The sequence below is a fragment of the Coffea arabica genome, chromosome 10e, assembly GCF_036785885.1.
Source record: "Coffea arabica cultivar ET-39 chromosome 10e, Coffea Arabica ET-39 HiFi, whole genome shotgun sequence".
In the NCBI taxonomy this organism is placed as follows: domain Eukaryota; kingdom Viridiplantae; phylum Streptophyta; class Magnoliopsida; order Gentianales; family Rubiaceae; genus Coffea; species Coffea arabica.
Genome location: NC_092328.1, coordinates 19,574,278 through 19,592,542, shown reverse-complemented (window position 1 = coordinate 19,592,542; position 18,265 = coordinate 19,574,278). Strand labels below are relative to the sequence as shown.

The window sequence follows — 18,265 nt, the reverse complement described above, 5'->3', positions numbered from 1 at the left end:
ATGTGTTTGGAACCTCACTGAGCTTTTAGCTCATTCCTTTAGTTTTGTTTTCCTTAACAGGGGAAGGCGAGCAAAGACGAGAGCTCTGTATAGACTAGTTTGGTCTAGTTCTTTGGTTTTGTAATGGTTCTCGCCCTAGTGCTTGGCACGGGCTGGTTGTATGATGAATTGATAACCTTTGTATATTCGATGGTTGTACTTCTTTCTGAGATAACAATGTATATAATTTTGTTTTAAGTTTTGGATCCTTGTTTTGCTCTTTCTTGTGGTTTTATTTCTGATTTGCTTGAATGAACGACTGAGTCCCGGCGAGAGTTGGGCAGGCGGTCCGCCGAACCCTTTGGTTCGCCTTAGGGGGAGGTGGGGCTGTCACATGTGACTTGTTTGCTATGTATATAAAGTACTTGTTTATTATGTGTTTTATTGCCTCTATCTATCCTTTTGTGACGTATTATACGAGCCATACCTTACTTTGTTTATATGTCCATAGTTGGTTAAATCCAAAACATGGAGGGTAGAAGAAGTCAAACCAGGGGAACTAACCGAGGACGAGGTCCTAGTCGGGGCCGTGGGGGTAGACAAGCGCAGGAACCGGTGCAAGAACCGAGAGAGGAGAGAGAGGCAACGTTTGAGCCACAACCTGAACCCCAGGCTGCAGGGGGAGATCAAGTGGCAACTGCCATCCAGCAAATGGCCAATATTCTGGCCCGTTTAGTGGAACAACAGGGTCAAGCCCCTGTAAATCAACCTAGGGACCCCGATAATGGGCAAGATAGGGCCTTAGAGAGATTCCAGAAGTTCTCTCCACCCAAGTTCTTGGGAGGACTAGACCCGGAGGGAGTTGATAAATGGCTAGAGGCCATGATCAACATCTTTGCCGCTTCATACTATACAGAGGAGAGGCAAGTGCAGTTCACTGTTTTCCAGTTTGAAGGTCCAGCCAGGGCTTGGTGGAATGTAATTAGGGCCAAGTGGGAGAGAGAAGGAACTGCATAGACCTGGTTAAACTTTGTACGGGAGTTTAACGAGAAATACCTTCCACCAATCGTCCAGGAGAAGAGAGAGGACGATTTTATTAAGCTCTGGCAGGGAACTTCTAGTGTAACTGAGTATGAGACTCAGTTTACGAAATTGTCAAAATTTGTTCCTGAGCTGATCGCTACGGAGCAAAGAAGAGTACGGAGATTCGTGCAAGGGCTCAATGTGGAGATACAGGAGGCCTTGGCGGCAGCCCAAATTAATACGTTTACGGAGGTGTTGGAAAAGTCCCAACGGATAGAGACTGCCAGGGCACAAGTGAGAAATTTCCACGCTAAACGGAAAAGGGTACCTAGTGGAGCCCAATGGTCAGTGCGGAGTGATCGGAGCATGCCACCTGCTAAATCCGGTCGTGGAACTGGAGGTGGACGGTTTTCGAGTGCGCCGAGGGGAGGTGCTCCGAGAGGAGGTGCCCAGAGGGGAGGCCAAAGTGGTAGGGGGCAAGGTAAAGGAATTCCACAGGGAGGCCAGACCTCCACTTCTCAAGTAACATGCGGATATTGCGGGAAACCGAACCATACTGAGGATGAGTGTTGGAGAAAGGCTCGGAAGTGCCTAAGTTGTGGAAGTACGGAGCACCAGATAGTCAACTGCCCGTTGATCAGTGATACTCAGTCGACTGCCAGGTCAAACCCAAAGCCGACCAATGTCGGAGGGACCAGGTCGAGGGTACCGGCCAGGGTGTATTCGCTGGACCAACAATCCGTACCTGAACCAACGGAGGTAGTGGAAGGTACGATCCCTGTTTTTCACCGGTTAGCCAAAATTTTGATAGATCCCGGTGTTACTCATTCTTTTGTTAACCCTACATTTATGCTTGGAATTGACATGAAAGTTGAAAGTCTACCTTATGACTTAGAAGTAAGAACACCTATGGGTAATCAAATTCTACTTGCAAATGAGGTGTACAGAAATTGTGATATTTGGATTGGCAAACGGAAATTAGTAGTCGACCTTATTAGTCTTGCCATTAAGGGGTACGATGTCATTCTAGGTATGGATTGGCTAGCTCATTACCATGCTCGGGTAGATTGTAGGATGAAAGTGGTAGAGTTTTGCATACCTGGTGAGGCAACTTTGAAATTAGACGTGAGGGGTATGTTAGCCTCATCTGCGCTCATTTCGGGAATAAGGGCTAGGAAATTGCTAAGTCGTGGGGCACGCGGTTACCTAGCTTTTCTAGTTAACACTCCGGGAGAAAAGATTAAGTTGGAAGACATGCCGGTGATCAGTGAATACCCGGACGTATTTTCGGAGGAGTTGGGGTCACTGCCACCCGAAAGGGAGATTGCATTTAAGATTGATCTAGTACCCGGAACTACTCCCATCTCTAAAACCCCTTATCGAATGGCACCTGCTGAGCTTAAGGAATTAAAGGTGCAATTGCAAGATTTGCTAGAATGGGGGTTCATACATGAGAGCGAGTTGCCGTGGGGAGCTCCAGTGCTATTTGTTAAAAAGAAGGACGGGAGTTTACGGTTATGCATTGACTATCGAGGATTGAATGCAGTAACTGTTAAGAATAAATATCCTTTACCCCACATTGATGAATTGTTTGACCAGTTACAAGGGGCTGTGGTGTTTTCTAAATTGGATTTTCGACAAGGATATTATCAATTGAGAATCAGAAAGGAGGATGTACCAAAAACGGCGTTTAACACTCGATATGGGCATTTTGAGTTTGCGGTGATGCCTTTTGGTTTAACCAATGCCCCACCAGCGTTCATGGATTTAATGCATCGAGTGTTTAAACCTTACTTGGATAGGTTTGTAGTGGTGTTTATTGATGATATCCTAGTATATTCGAAGTCAAGGGAGGAACATGAACAACACTTGCGAATAGTGCTGCAAACTCTAAGAGAGCACCAACTGTTCGCTAAGTTCAGCAAGTGTGAATTTTGACTGGGAAAAGTGGCGTTCCTAGGTCACATAATTTCAAAAGATGGGCTTGCTGTAGACCCGGCGAAAGTGGAAGCCGTAGCCAAATGGAAGCGACCAGAGAATCCCACAGAGGTACGAAGTTTTCTAGGTTTAGCAGGGTACTACCGCCGATTTATAAAGAACTTCTCGAGAATTGCGGGACCCTTAACTAACTTGACAAAGAAACAAGAAAAGTATATTTGGGATGTTAAGTGTGAGAGTAGTTTCCAAGAGCTTAAGAAGCAATTGACTATGGCTCTAGTGTTAGCTTTACCCAATGGGAACGATAGCTACACGGTTTATACCGATGCTTCAAAAGAGGGGCTAGGGTGCGTGTTGATGCAAAATAGGAATGTGATTGCCTATGCGTCTCGAAAGTTAAAACCTCATGAGCAGAACTATCCAACCCATGACTTGGAGCTTGCTGCTGTTGTGTTTGCTTTGAAAAAATGACGACATTATCTATACGGTGTGACTTTCGAGGTCTATACGAATCACAAGAGCCTTAAGTATCTATTTTCACAAAAGGAGCTAAATCTAAGACAACGTCGGTGGGTAGAGTTCTTATAAGATTATGACTGCACGATTAACTATCATCCCGGAAAGGCCAACGTTATAGCAGATGCTTTAAGTCGAAAGGATCAATTAGCAAGCTCCATGGTGAGAGAGTGGAGCTTGTTAGAAGATGTATGTGAGTGGAAACCTCGTCTGGAACCGAAGAAGGTGATTTTTGGAAATATTGAGGTAAAGTCGACATTGTTAGATCGATTTAAAGAGGGCCAAGTGAAGGACCCAATGGTGCAAAAGTGGGTGAAAAAGGTGAAGAAAGGGGAGTTGTCTAACTTTAACCTAGGTCCTGATGGAATCTTAAAGTTTCGAAATCGTGTCGTTATACCTAGGGATGAGGAGTTAAAGAAGGAGGTTTTGGTGGAATCTCACCGCTCTAGGTATACGATGCACCCAGGGAATAATAAGATGTACCAAGATCTCAAAAGTCTCTATTGGTGGGAGAATATGAAGGCGAAAATTGCCCAGTTTATACAAAAGTGTCTTACGTGCCAACATGTGAAAGCTGAGTATAAAAAACCGTCAGGTCTGTTACAGCCTTTAGAGATCCCTGAATGGAAATGGGAGCACATAACGATGGATTTTGTATCAGGGTTGCCACGAACACAAAAGGGCATGATACAATTTGGGTAATAGTGGATCGATTAACTAAGACCGCACATTTTCTGCCAGTAAATATGAAATATTCTTTGGAGAAACTTGCCAAACTTTATATGGATGAGGTGGTGAGACTACATGGGGTACCAGTGAGTATTGTATCGGATAGAGACCCAAGGTTTGTATCTCGATTCTGGCAGAAATTGCAAGAGGCTCTAGGAACTAAGTTAAACTATAGTACAGCGTATCACCCACAAACTGATGGACAATCTGAGAGAACCATTCAAACTCTTGAGGATATGCTGAGAGCCTGTATTGTGGACTTTGGAGGAAGTTGGAGCCGATACTTAACCTTGGTTGAATTTGCATATAACAATAGTTATCATTCCTCTATTCAAATGGCCCCATATGAAGCCTTGTATGGACGACGATGTCGATCCCCAATCCATTGGGATGAAGTAGGAGAGAGAAAGATTATAGATCTGGCTACAATACCATGGGTTGAGAAAGCCTACGAGAGGGTAAAGGTGATCCGCCAAAGACTTCAAACAGCCCATAGCCGACAGAAAAGTTATGCCGATCAGCGGAGGAAGGATTTGGAGTTCGCGATAGGAGATAAGGTGTTTCTTCGGATTACCCCATTGAAAGGAAAGATTAGAGCAGGAAAAGGGAAAAAGTTGCAACCACGATACATAGGACCTTTCAATATACTCCAACGAATAGGGAAGGTGGCTTATCGACTTGAGTTACCAGCTAGCTTGTCTCGGATCCATGACGTTTTCTATGTTTCTTTGCTTAAGAAATATCATCCTGATTCAACTCACATTTTGCCACCCGAAGATGTTGAACTAGACGAGTCCTTAACCTATGAAGAACGACCTATTCAAATATTGGATCGGAAGGTGAAGGACCTGAGAAACAAGCAAATTCCAATAGTAAAGGTTCTATGGAAGCATCACGAAGTGGAAGAAGCAACCTGGGAGCTAGAAAAAGACATGCAAGAGAAATATCCTGACCTATTCACGACGAAAGGTATGAATTTCGAGGTCGAAATTCTTTTAAGGGGGAGAGAGTGTGAGGACTTGCAAATTCCTTATATTTTTCTCAAAAATGCCCTTTTATTTGGAAATTATTCATTTATTATAGCCCTACTATCCAATCATTCCACAATAAGTGCAAATGAACCTAGAAAGTAGGGTTTCACTTTTCGTTTTCAAGTTGGAGCAAGTTAGGGTTTTCACGTGTATTCGTAGTGTAATTATCTGGTACGGTGCGAGGATCAAATTTGGTGCTTAAGAGTGACTTGTAAGTGAGAAATAATATGTGATTAGAAGCAATGATAAAAAGTTAGTGAATAGGAAGTAAAAAATCCTAGTACGTTTGATTTAAGGAAAAACGTTGCGAACCGACGGGTATCGTGCACTACCGATTGAACGCACCACTTGACCACCACTTTCTTACCGTACAAGCTCATTAATATTTGAGCAAAATATGTCCTTATTTCCAGCTGGCTTTGACCGAAATTTAGGGCTAAAAATGCAAGGAAAGAAAAAGAAATTTTGGTTGGCTTTGGTGGTGACAAGTGTCACTCACCTATGGCCACTTGACCAAGCCAAAAGTCCAACCTTCTTATCCTCCATTTTGCTCCATTCCCCTTCATTTTTCTGCTGGCTGGCCGAGACAAGAGAGAAGAAAGAGAGAGCAAGAAACAACCTTCCTTCATCTTGAGTTTGAGCCATCCAAGTGAGGAAACAAAATTCTAAACCGATTATTTTGTGAGTTGTGACTTTGGGAAGCTAGGGGAACCAAAAATTTCAAGAGGAGGTGAAGTATTACTCTTGCAAGCTTCTTTTGTTGAGGTATAAGGTCTAACCATGGCTTTGGTCCTTTTATTTTTGCTTAAGTTGTTATATAACTCATATTTTGGTTATATTAGTAGTATCCAAGTTGTTGGGATGAATTTGAGGTGATGAATGTAAGTTAGGGTTTGATGATTTTCTGCCTAAACTTGTTGTATGGATAATATATGTTGTATCTAAGCTTATATAAGAGGTTGTGGTGATGGTTGGAGCAAGAAATGAAGAAAGTTTCCATTGAAAACAAAAAAAATTCCAGATTTCTGGAAAAATGTAGCCCTGTTCTGTCCGGTTCCAGTTCGTGATGTTAGAGGCCAAATTAGGCTTAGTATAAAACATAAAAGTTGTAGAGAATGATAGTTTATAGTAGCCTACAAAATTTGAACCCAATCGGAGCAACGTAGCCTTTGAAAAGACCAAAATACCCTCGCTGCCCTAGGATGTTTCCAGTGATCCGTTTTAGACAGTTCATCCGTTTGGCTGTGTTTATTCACTATGATCCGTGCAGATTTAGCAATTTTCCAAAACATGAAAGTTTTAGTACTCTGTCTTATCTTTTCAACGCCTCCAAGAACACCTTAAACGGACTTTGGTAGCCTGAGATATGGCCATTTAAATGTATTACGGTTAATTAGCCGATTAGTCGGAATTTGGTTCTGTAAATTGGGAATTTGACTGGGTTACACTGGAAATTGGACTAAGTGATCTTCATAAAAGTTGTAGGCCTTCGTCTTAGTTTTGAAATGGTATAATTTGCAACCCAATCCGATAAGCGTGGCTTAGGTTGTGTCCGCTACGCAAAAACCATATCAAATCTGTCTTTTGTAAACTTCATTTCCGCACTTGTTATTGGTTTGATTTTTGTCCTTGTATTGTCTTGAGCCAATTGAACGTGTGACGACCCCACTTCTCCCAAGGGCGAACCCAAGGGTATTAGCGGGCCGCCTGCCTAACTCGCGCCAGGACTCGAAACTTAAAGCAATAACACGAGATAAACCGAAAGAGCACTATATACACAATATATACAATCCCAAAAGTGTTCTAATCATCCCATTACATCCTTATGAATATAACCAAAACCAAAGAGTAGACCTTAAGGAGGGTCCTTATACAAACCACCAAAACTAAAACAAACATCCTAATTGTCCAACTATTACATGCAAATCTAACTATACTAGTGTATGTGTCAAAAGTCCCCGCATCGGCCCCTGCTAAGGAAAACAAAAGAAAAGGGGTAAGCTATATGCTTAGTAAGTAAACAGGAGCAAAAGCGTAAATCTCACATATGTAAGAGTAAAGCAAAAGCAGAAAAATAACATCACATAATAAGGATACGGGTGGCTCCAAAGCCAATTCATGTGCCATGTATGATCTCCTGCTGACACTCCGTCGACCACAAATAATGGTCCGTAGAACTCCACTTGTTCTCCCACCGTACCCCTTATCACCCTCTCTGGCCAGACACCTCACAAACTTGCTCGAGCGAACGAAATTGAGCTTGGTTCACAAGCTCGGGTCACAAACTTGGTCCACATACTTGGTGAACCGGATTCACAAACTTGGTGACCTCAATCCAGGTTGGACTGACTTCGACCAAGCCCTAACCGGCTCGAATAGTCCATCTAGGTATTGAGATCGGGCCCCAAACTCACAAACTTCACAAAATTATTCAAAAGTCACCCTGAGCCACGAGCTCAAGGGTTTTAGTTCCAAAATTGCTCATATACACAAGCCATATACAAATATGTGCGCAAGTTAGGGTTTAGGTCGAGTGCGATAAAGTACACCCTCGTCTAGGTACCCTCTTCATACATATCGAAACACATAAGCAACTAACACACAAGAGCGGCCTGAATACTTACTCAACGAACAAAAGAGCAAAAGTACGAAATTCGTGCCGCGAGGAGTAGCTAGTAGGCCCCACCGGCTCCTCCTAGCTCACCAACATCTGAAATAGAAGATTGTGTCACAATATATCACAAATGGTTACTAACATACTTAAAACAAGCAAAACGGCAAAATCGGCACATACGAGTGCGGAAACGGCATACGGATTCGGAAATAGTAACCTAATCGCTTTGCCGTCAAAGCTGTTTTGAATACAATCGAAGCTACGAGTGTCGGATCAAGGTACATGAGGTACTGTTACGAAGCTAAGAGGAAGGGCTACAATTTTCATGAAGACACCTAAGTCCGGATCTGAACAGAAATAGGTCGAAAGTATGGAAAATCGTTCCAGAAATTCGCACTTTAGAGTGACGGACAGGGTATGTTTGCTGGAGCATAACTCCCAGCTCACAAATTCAAATCAGGAAATTCCAAAGGTATTAGAAATCTGGGACATAAGGCTAAAACTTTGATGTTTTGGTCAAGACCTGAATCCACTCAGAACAGAACGAAAATTGAGTGCCAAAGTACCCGTCAGAACTGTCCAGATTCAAAGGCAGTTCTGACGATCGATCTTGTTTTGGTCATAACGGGAGCTACGGAACTCGGATTTCGACGTACGTTATACCGTTTCGAAGCTAAAACCAAGATCTACATTTCTTATGAAGGAGTCAACACCCAGATCGTACGTTATCAAAACGGATAAAACATGGGCAGAAGCAAAAGTCAAAACGTAACACAATCCAGGGTACAAAACAGGTGCTAGTGTTTTGTCTATAAATTGGGTTAAACTGATCCGTTTGACCTGAAATTTTGTAGGAATATTCAGAACATAAGAGGCTACAACTTTCATGTTTTGAGAAACTTCTGAATCCGTACGTAACATCAAGAAAAAATGAAGCCAAAGTTCGGATGCTGAACAGCCATAGTTTTCCAGATTTGCCGGTTTTGCGCTCCGCAACCGTACAGTCCGTTCTATGGTTCTTATACCAACTTTTCTAACCAATTTGATACCCAACAACCATACGTATATCAGCCTATGAGTGGTCCGAAATTCTCTCCTTATTTTACCACAAAATTACCAAACACTAACCAAAATCCCTATCCTCACTTCATTCGCACTAATGAGCTTGCTCTAACATCCAACTAACCAAACCCCAACTCACTAGGCATTAGCCAAGCTAAACTATCCTAATGGAGTCTAGGGTTTCATGAACCAAATCTGATTTTACCAAAATCTAACCATACAAGAACAATCAATACACCACAAATCCCATCTACAAATCAATTTCTCAATCAAAGCAACTAAGGAAAACATTAAAGCAAGAAGCCCTAATTTTTTTCCTTTTGACCGAATTTCCAACAGCAACAAAACACTAAAATTAACCATAAAACTTCAATATAAACATAAAATCCACCATACAAATCCATAATCACAATAAAATACATCAATTCCATAGCTTAAAGATTAACAACCCCAAAATTTATCTTTCAAAGAAGATGGCATACCTTCAAATGAGTTTGGTAGATGATCAAACTTCAACAATCAAGCTCCTAAGTTGTTCCCTCAAGCTTCAAAGGCAAGATGAAAGGCTAGAAGATGAAGAACTTGAAGAATTTCTTTCCTCTCTTTGCTCTCTCAATCTCGGCTCTCCTCTCTCTTTTTTCTCTCCAAGTCTTGTCTTGTTTGGCTTGTGATTATCTTATAATCCTAAGATAATAAATAGTCAAAGACAATAGGAGATATTTTTAGGCTAACCAATCACATAAAAATGCTTTATTTGCCTTTTAAACCCTTGCAGTTCAACCTAGCTTTTAGTCTACTCTTGCCCTCAAACATTTGATAATCTTTCAATTAACTCCATAGGTCATAACTTAATCTAGTTTAAAACATGTAATCACGCTTAATTACTTCACTAATCACTTTCCTATCTTAATTACCTATACTCAAACATAGTTTTTCCATAATAAAAACAATCAAACAACAACTTTTATAACTTTGGCAAAATTAGGGTTTTTAAACCCCACTTAAGCTTTCTAATAAATTGTAACACTAGAGGTTTGCTAATCTAGAGTTTGCTAACCATTTCGAACTTGCTAAACCTTTGTAACCTAAAACGAATCCTAAACTTACGTATGCCAAAACACACACTAGAACACCGAATATAAATTATAGCTCGAACCTACGAATAATAATACATAAACTAGGGTTTTCAATCTTAACCAAGATTAGGGTTTTCTCCTTAGCCCTAAAACCCTACTTTCACCACACCGAATAATAAATAACCCTAATATCAACTTACGAACTGACTGGGGCCTCACAGAACGGCTATTGAAATGGATCTGTGTTGTGTGTAACTTGGGTTTGAATGAGGAAAATATGAAGCCAAAAATGGCTGGAAAAATAGGAAAATACAAAGGGCATGCTACCCAAATTTTCGCTTGAGGACTAGAGAAATACACTTGTGACTTCGGTAAAGTTGAAAAATGAATATCACTTGAACCATCTAGGACTTTTGCTACGTTGGTTATCGAGGGTTATACGTTAGAACCTAGCCGAACTTGTACCCTTAGGAAAAGCGGTAATAATCACTATAAATCCGTTTTCCTTGCGCTTTTGATTCAAAAGTTATTTCCAAGCAAACATGTTACCAAATTTTTCAGTTTGAAAAGCGAGCAACTGTTTCGCGACTATTCTCCAAGTGAATTTCAATTTCTTGATTCTCATTGAACGAAACATCTAAGTTTCGAACCTTAGTTGATTTTCAAAGTTCTTAAATCAAGTTTTATCGCAGATTTGGACTACAGACCCGGAGTACCACCCAGACGCAAACAGTAGAGGCACTACTTTTGGTGAGTGCTTCCAGATATCTAATTGCACTTGCTATTTGCGATTTATCTTTGACCAACGTGATTACGTGATAAATAAGTGATTTGATAGGGCAAGGGTGTACTTTATCGCACTTGCCCTAACCAGATTTGTTCTTGTTTATCGATTTCACTTGACTTGCTCTACATGCATATGAATTATATCTTGCCTGGAATTCCAGAAACCCTGTGGCTAGTTAATCGAGTCAAGCCGGTAAGGATCTGGTCGATTAGATAACGAACCCTGGGTAACTAGTAATGTTGAGTGGAGTGTTATCTCCTCGGCTAATCGGTATACTCGAGTATTACCACCCGTGTTTCATGTGGCGTACGGGTCCGGATAAGGGGGTTGATCGGTGGACGGAGACTGGCGTGAAGTGGGGCCTTATTTCTGGACTAGTTTATTACTTGAAAGTTGACGGAGTGTCAACTACTAATCGATCAAGCTGGGATGGAGCCGAGACATGAGCCACTGTATCCTTACATGTGAACATGATCCATATATTTCTTGACTACCTGAAGTATTATCTCTCTGATTTGACTTGCTTGCTCGCTATTTCACTATCACACTGCTATTACATTATTTGATGGCCAATTTGATATTTGGAACTTCACTGAGCTTTGGCTCACTCCGTTAGTTTTGTTTTCCTTATAGGGGTACGAGCGAGGCGTGAGACGTGTAAAGACTAGCGTAGTCTAGTTGTTTTGACTTTTGACTTGTACTCGCGCTATTCCTTGAATATAATGTTTTGTATTTGGATTTTGTACACTTTGAACCAGTTTGGGTATAGTGAGACTTTGTATCTTGATTGTGCATCAATGTAAATTATAAGCTTGAATTGCGATATTATTTATGGTCCTTGGATGTATGCACGTGATACGAATGAGTGAGTCCTGGCGAGAGTTGGGCAGGCGGTCCGCCGAACCCTTTGGTACGCCTTAGGGGGAGGTGGGGTCGTCACAGGCACAGAGTGAGCGAAACATGCCACCCCCTAAAGCTGGTCATGGAGCTGGAGGTGGAAGGTTTACGAGCACATCCAGGGGAGGTACTCCGAGAGGAGTCCAGAGTGGAAGAGGACAGAGGAGAGGTGTCCCACAGGGAGGCCAGACATCCGCCCCCTGAGTATCGTGTGGGTATTGTGGGAAATCGAACCATACCGAGGATAATTGTGAGGACTCGCAAATTTACTTATTTTAAATTTCTATTACTAGCTTATTTAAATATTTAATTGTCCGTTTGCTCCGAATATTTTATTCCAACCTTTTTAGACCCAATTACATGGAACTATGACTTACATATATTTTTAAAATGACTTGTTTCAAAAATTAATTTTTGGAACCCCGTTTAGTGAGAATAACGAATACGCGTTTGGAGGCAATAATTGATTTGAGGGTACAGTGAGTTTGGAGATTGAAGACTCATATATTAGTCTTAAAATACTTATTTTTATGTTTAAATAATCAAGTATTAGTTAGTAATACTATCGTTACAAGAATTCCTTAGAAATTTCGCTTTATCGCGCACAAATCGGAAGTACGCATTTTCGCACGTGCGATTAATGGAGGGACTTAAGGCCTTTATTTTTAAACTATTAAGAGTGAATAATAATAGTATGGATGGAAGTGCATTAGATGTTTAGTGCACAAGTGAAACAAACCCAAGAGAAAACGAGCACAAAACGCGCGCGTACGCGCACTATTCTTAGTTGATTTTTGGGGAAATTTGGGCCACAAATTCTTAAGCTTCCAAGAGAAGCTTTCCATCAGCCACAACTCTCTCTTTCTCTCCGTCAAGCTGCCGTACAACCCCAAGGAGAAGAAGACCAAGTTTCTTCATCATTTCACCTCTCAATCTTGCACCAAATCCTCTCAAATTCATACCACAACTAGCAAATAACTTGGAGATCATCTTGGGCTTGGAGAAGAGCTTCATTCTCACGGTTTTCTTGGAGCTCAAAGGGCCAAAAATTTCTGGTTTAAGATCATCTAGGAGGTATAAATCTTTGCTTTTGTAAGTTAAATTGCACTTGGGAGTTTATAGCTTCATGTGGGTACCTCTATACTGTTGAAAATCATGTGAGTGGGCTCTATGAAATCCCACATTCGACTTGATGAACTGATGTGATGATATTGGGTGTTGTTTATGTTGATTTAGTGACTAAACTAGTGATTATAAGTTGAAAGGTGGAAAGAAAACTCAAGGGAAACAAAAGGAAAGAAGGGGCCGGTTCTGCCCGGCCTTTGCTGCGCCTCTTGGTGCAAATTTTTGTGGTCCAATTGACTTGATTTTGATGTAGATATATTGCATAGGTTGTGTGGAAAGTTCCACTAAAAATCACTTGATTTGGTTGGGTAAATGTTTGGATTTCGAAAATTTTTCGTGGCTGGAAACATGTCCAGAGTTGCTCTGGCAGCGAATTACAAACGGCTATAACTCTTTGCTCCGATGTCAAAATCGAGTTCCGTTTCAAGAATTAGAAACTAGGCACTTCCAGTTTTCTAACGGTATAAAATACATCCCCTGATTTCACTTGAGTGAACCGTACCAGCCTTTCAAAGTCACCTGCCCTGTTTCTTGGTTGTGTTAGAAAACCTGTTATGAGCTGCAATGTTTTGCTGGAAAATGAGCTAGTTATGGACAGAATTTCACAATGATTTCTTCTGAGAAATTGTAGCCTTATGAATGTAGTTTCCAACGCCACAAACCACGCTCAATTCCAAGTTGTATTAAGTGAGTTGTGGCCAAATTACGAAACTGTCTCAGTAATGGAAAACCCTCTTTTTGGCTAGTTGAATTCCTTAATTTGAATTGGGACTAGTTATTTTGAAATTCTTTGTGCGAACCGCCTACCAAAAGTATCTTGGATATTTATTAGACCTTGTCTTCATAAATGAACCATGTTTGAGGTGATTCATTGACCCAAAAGTTAGAAAAGGGAAAATGAAGTACAAGGCAGATTTGCCTTGGAAATTCTTGAAACTTTAGTGGCTTTGTTAACTGACTTTCCGTACGAATTTTTATATGAAATTTGACAGAGGAATAGACCTTATATGGTAGGGTAATACCACCAAATTTGGTGCCATTCCAAGTCCATTTCGATGCTCAACCAAAGTCTTAAATTTCATGTTTTAAATCTGGAAAACCCTTGTCCAGTGAGGAATTTCAGCAACTTTGAGCTGCTATATCTTAGTGCTCAAAACTCCGATTCTTGTTCTTCTTGTTGTGTTTTAAACTTTGATTGTAACTCTAATTGAGTTTCAAATTTCAAAGGCTAGTTCACATTCTGTGAATTTTTCCGAATTTCCAAAGTTAGCCAAAAACCAACCTCGAAACTGTCTTGGTATTCCAAAACAGCAACTTGAAGCCGAAATTTGAATGTCTTCCATTTGGAATCATGAAAAAGTGCCTTCTAGGAACTTTTATTACTTTGGAAGTAGTTTCCAACGGTACCAAATTTTCCAATTTTGGACTTTCGGAGAGTGAGTTATGATTTTTCAAAGATTGCTTGTTAAATCTGAAATTTCCTAACTTGAAGGAAATTGAGTTTTTAGAACTTGCCATTTTTCCTTAGATATTACCTAGCCGTTTACACTTGATTTCAAAGATGAAAATCAGATTTTTCTTTTATTATTAAGACCCCACTTTCGAGCTTCGATTTGCGAGTAATTAAGGCTCATTTTCATGATTTCTTCTTAGATTGTACAAGAGTGCAATCTTCCTCAATAATTAGGAGTTTTAAGCTACAGTGTGTAATAGTTCATTATTAATTGCTCAGGCACTCAAGAGGATCTTCGAGAGAATCCCACGGTGGACGCCTGAACCCTCGAGTGGACATTTCTCACTTGTTTCTTATTTTACTTGGTGAGTGTCAAGTGTATGCGAACTTGATACATGCTTAACTGTTATTAATGATTGGAGATTTTGAAAATGGAGTCGAGTGTGTACTTTACCGCACTCGTTCTCATTTAAAATGAATGACTTATGATTGAATTGATTGAAGTGAAATGAATGGATCATGAATGACTTGATTGAAATGAAATGAATGATTGAATGTATCGAATGCTTGAATATCATGAAATGGTATGTTATGGCTGCATACGTCGTGGAGTGAATCTCCTCGACTCACAAATATTACATGGGGGACGCCCAAACTCATAGGCCGACCTTGGGACTCGAGCCGGCATGGGTTTGGTCAGGAACCTCGGTGAGTCATGAGAATAACATGATAAGCTTGATCTATTGGAGAGATCTTGCTTGGCATACTCGTGGAGTATCGCCTTATAAATGACGTGCGGGCCCGGTGCGGTGTACGGTGGACGGACATGAGAAGTAAGTGGAGTTCTACGGATTGGAAATATCGACCCGGTTGACCGAGAGTCATCACGGGAAGGTATACGAATGAGATTGGCAAAGCAAGTAGAAATTAGCTGCTGAGAGCTACCATATCCTTAAATTGTTTCTGTTTAAATTTCACTTGAATTGTTAATTACTCGAATATTATTGTTTGACTTGTTAATTGGGATTGTTACTTGGATAACGTGCTCGCATGTGTGTTCTTGGCCTCACGAGCAATTGCTCACCCCGTAGATTTATTTTTCTTAACAGGAATGGACATGGAGCGAAACTCGGAGAAAACCTTGGGATGTACATTTGTATTAGGGTTTAAATATAATCGACTAGACTTTTGGCAGTTGTATATTTTGGAAAAATTGATGTATTTTGAAACTCGTGGTGTAAGTTTGAATGTTATTTATGGAATCCGACTTATCTTTCTTACTTTATCTTGTCGTGATAGTTAGTATTGTATTAAGCTTGAACGGGATTTATACCGAGTCCTGGTGAGAGCTGGGCAAGCGTCCCGCAGATACCCTTTGGTTCGCCTTAGGGAGAAGTGGGGACGTCACAATAATTGCAAGAGAAAAGCTCGAAAATATTTAAGGTGTGGAAGTACGGAGCACCAGATTGCTAATTGCCCACTACTCAATGATGCTCCGTCGGCTGGCAAATCAATCCCTAAACCAACCAATGTAGGAGGGACCAGGTCAAGGATGCCAACCAGAGTGTATTCTTTGGACCAGCAATCGGTACCTGAACCATCGGAGGTAGTGGAAGGTACGATTCCTGTCTTCCATCGTTTAGCGAAAATTTTGATTGACCCTGGTGCAACCCATTCTTTTGTTAGCCCCACATTTATACTTGAAATTGATGTGAAAGCTGAAAGGCTACCATATGACTTAGAAGTAAGAACACCTACAGGTAATCAATCTTTACTTGCCAACGAAGTGTATAGAAACTGCGATATATGGGTTGGTGAGTGGAAATTAGTAGTTGACCTCATAAGCCTAGCTATTAAGGGGTACGATGTTATTCTAAGTATGGATTGGCTAGCTCATTATCATGCTAGGGTGGATTGTCGTATGAAGGTGGTCGAGTTTTGCATACCGGGTGAGGCAACTTTAAAGCTAGACGTGAGGGGTATGTTAGCCTTATCTGCCCTCATTTCGGGAATAAGGGCTAGGAAATTACTTAGTCATGGGGCACGGGGTTATCTAGCCTTTCTAGTTAACACTCCAGGAGAAAAGATTAAGTTAGAAGATATGTTGGTGATAAATTAGTATCCATATGTGTTCCCGGAGGAATTAGTGTCATTGCCACCTGAGAGAGAGATTGAATTTAAGGTTGACCTAGCACCTGGAACTACTCCCATTTCAAAAAACCCCTTATCAAATGGCTCCCGCTGAACTTAAGGAGCTAAAATTTCAATTGCAAGACTTGCTAGAACGGGGATTCATATATTAGAGCGAGTCACCTTGGGGCGCTCCAGTGCTATTTGTCAAAAAGAAGGATGGGAGTTTAAGGTTATGCATTGATTATCGAGGGTTGAATGCAGTAACCATTAAGAACAAATATCCTTTTGCCCCACATTGATGAGTTGTTTGATCGATTACAAGGTGTCGTGGTGTTTTCTAAGTTGGATCTTCGACAGGGATATTACCAATTGAGAATTAGAAAGGAGGATGTGCCAAAAATGGCCTTTAACACTCGATATGGGCATTTCGAGTTAGCGGTAATGCCTTTTGGCTTAACCAATGCCCCAGCGGCCTTCATGGATTTAATGCATCGGGTGTTTAAACTTTATTTGGATAGGTTTGTGGTGGTGTTTATTGATGATATCCTGGTGTATTCGAAGACAAGGGAGGAGCATGAACAACACTTGAGAATAGTGTCTCAAACCCTAAGAGAGCACCAGTTGTTTGCTAAATTTAGCAAGTGTAAATTTTGGTTAGAGAAAGTGGCGTTCCTAGGCCATATAATCCTACCGAAGTTAGAAGTTTTCTAGGTCTAGCAGGGTACTACCGCCGATTTATAAAGAATTTCTCAAAAATTGCGGGATCCCTAACTAACTTGACCGAGAAACAAGGAAAATACATTTGGGATACTAAGTGTGAAAATAGTTTCCAAGAGCTTAAGAAGCAATTGGCCATGGCTCTAGTGTTAGCTTTGCCCAACGGGAAGGTAGCTATACGGTTTATACCGATGCTTCAAGAGAAGGGTTAGGGTGTGTTCTGATGCAAAATAGGAATGTAATTGCCTACGCTTCTCGGAAGTTAAAGTCTCACGAGCAAAACTATCCAACCCATGACTTAGAGCTTGCGGCAGTTGTATTTGCTTTGAAGAAGTGGCGGCATTATTTGTACGGGGTGACATTTAAGGTATACACGGATCATAAGAGTCTTAAATACTTATTCTCTCAGAAAGAGCTAAATCTGAGACAACGTCGGTGGGTGGAGTTTTTAGAAGACTATGATTGTACGATTAATTGCAATCCAGGAAAGGCAAATGTTGTAGCAGATGCTCTAAGTCGAAAGGCTCAACTAGCAAGTTTAATGGTGGGCAAGTGGAGCTTGTTAGAAAATGTATATGAATGGAACCCTCGTCTGGAGCCGCGAAAAGTTATTTTTGGAAATATTGAGGTGAAGTCGACACTGTTGGATCAGATTAAAGAGGGCCAAATGAAAGAACCAACGGTACAGAAGTGGGTGGAAAGAGTGAAGAAGGGAGAATTGTCTGATTTAACCTAGGTCCTAATGGGATTTTAAGGTTTCGAAATCGCGTCGTTGTACCTAAAGAGAAAGAATTGAAGAAGGAGATTTTGGAGGAATCTCACCGTTCTAGGTATACGGTGCATCCCCGTAATGGTAAGATGTACCAGGATCTCAAAAGCCTGTATTGGTGGGTTAATATGAAGGCGGAGATTGCCCAATTTGTACAAAATTGTCTTACGTGCCAACAAGTGAAAACTGAACTGTGACGGCCCCACCTCCCCCTAAGGCGTACCAAAGGGTTCGGCGGGTCGCCTGCCCAACTCTTGCCGGGACTCAGTCATACCTCAATCAAATCTGAAATAAAACTACAAGATCAAACGAAAACAATCCAAAACTTAAAGTGAAACCTATATACATTTCGATCTCAAAAGGGAGTGCAAACATCAAATATACAAAGGTTCTCAATTCGTCATACATCCAGCCCA

The 18,265-nt window shown here is 41.0% G+C and overlaps 1 protein-coding gene across 1 annotated transcript; it reads left to right on the top strand.

The window, feature by feature from the left end:
• Nucleotides 1-4,520: 4,520 nt before the first annotated feature.
• LOC113711369 (uncharacterized) lies at nucleotides 4,521-17,816 on the top strand. The gene is made up of 2 exons (XM_072067056.1): nucleotides 4,521-5,154; nucleotides 17,566-17,816. The coding sequence occupies exons 1-2, from the start codon at nucleotides 4,521-4,523 to the stop codon at nucleotides 17,814-17,816; spliced, it is 885 nt and encodes a 294-aa protein (XP_071923157.1).
• Nucleotides 17,817-18,265: the final 449 nt, after the last annotated feature.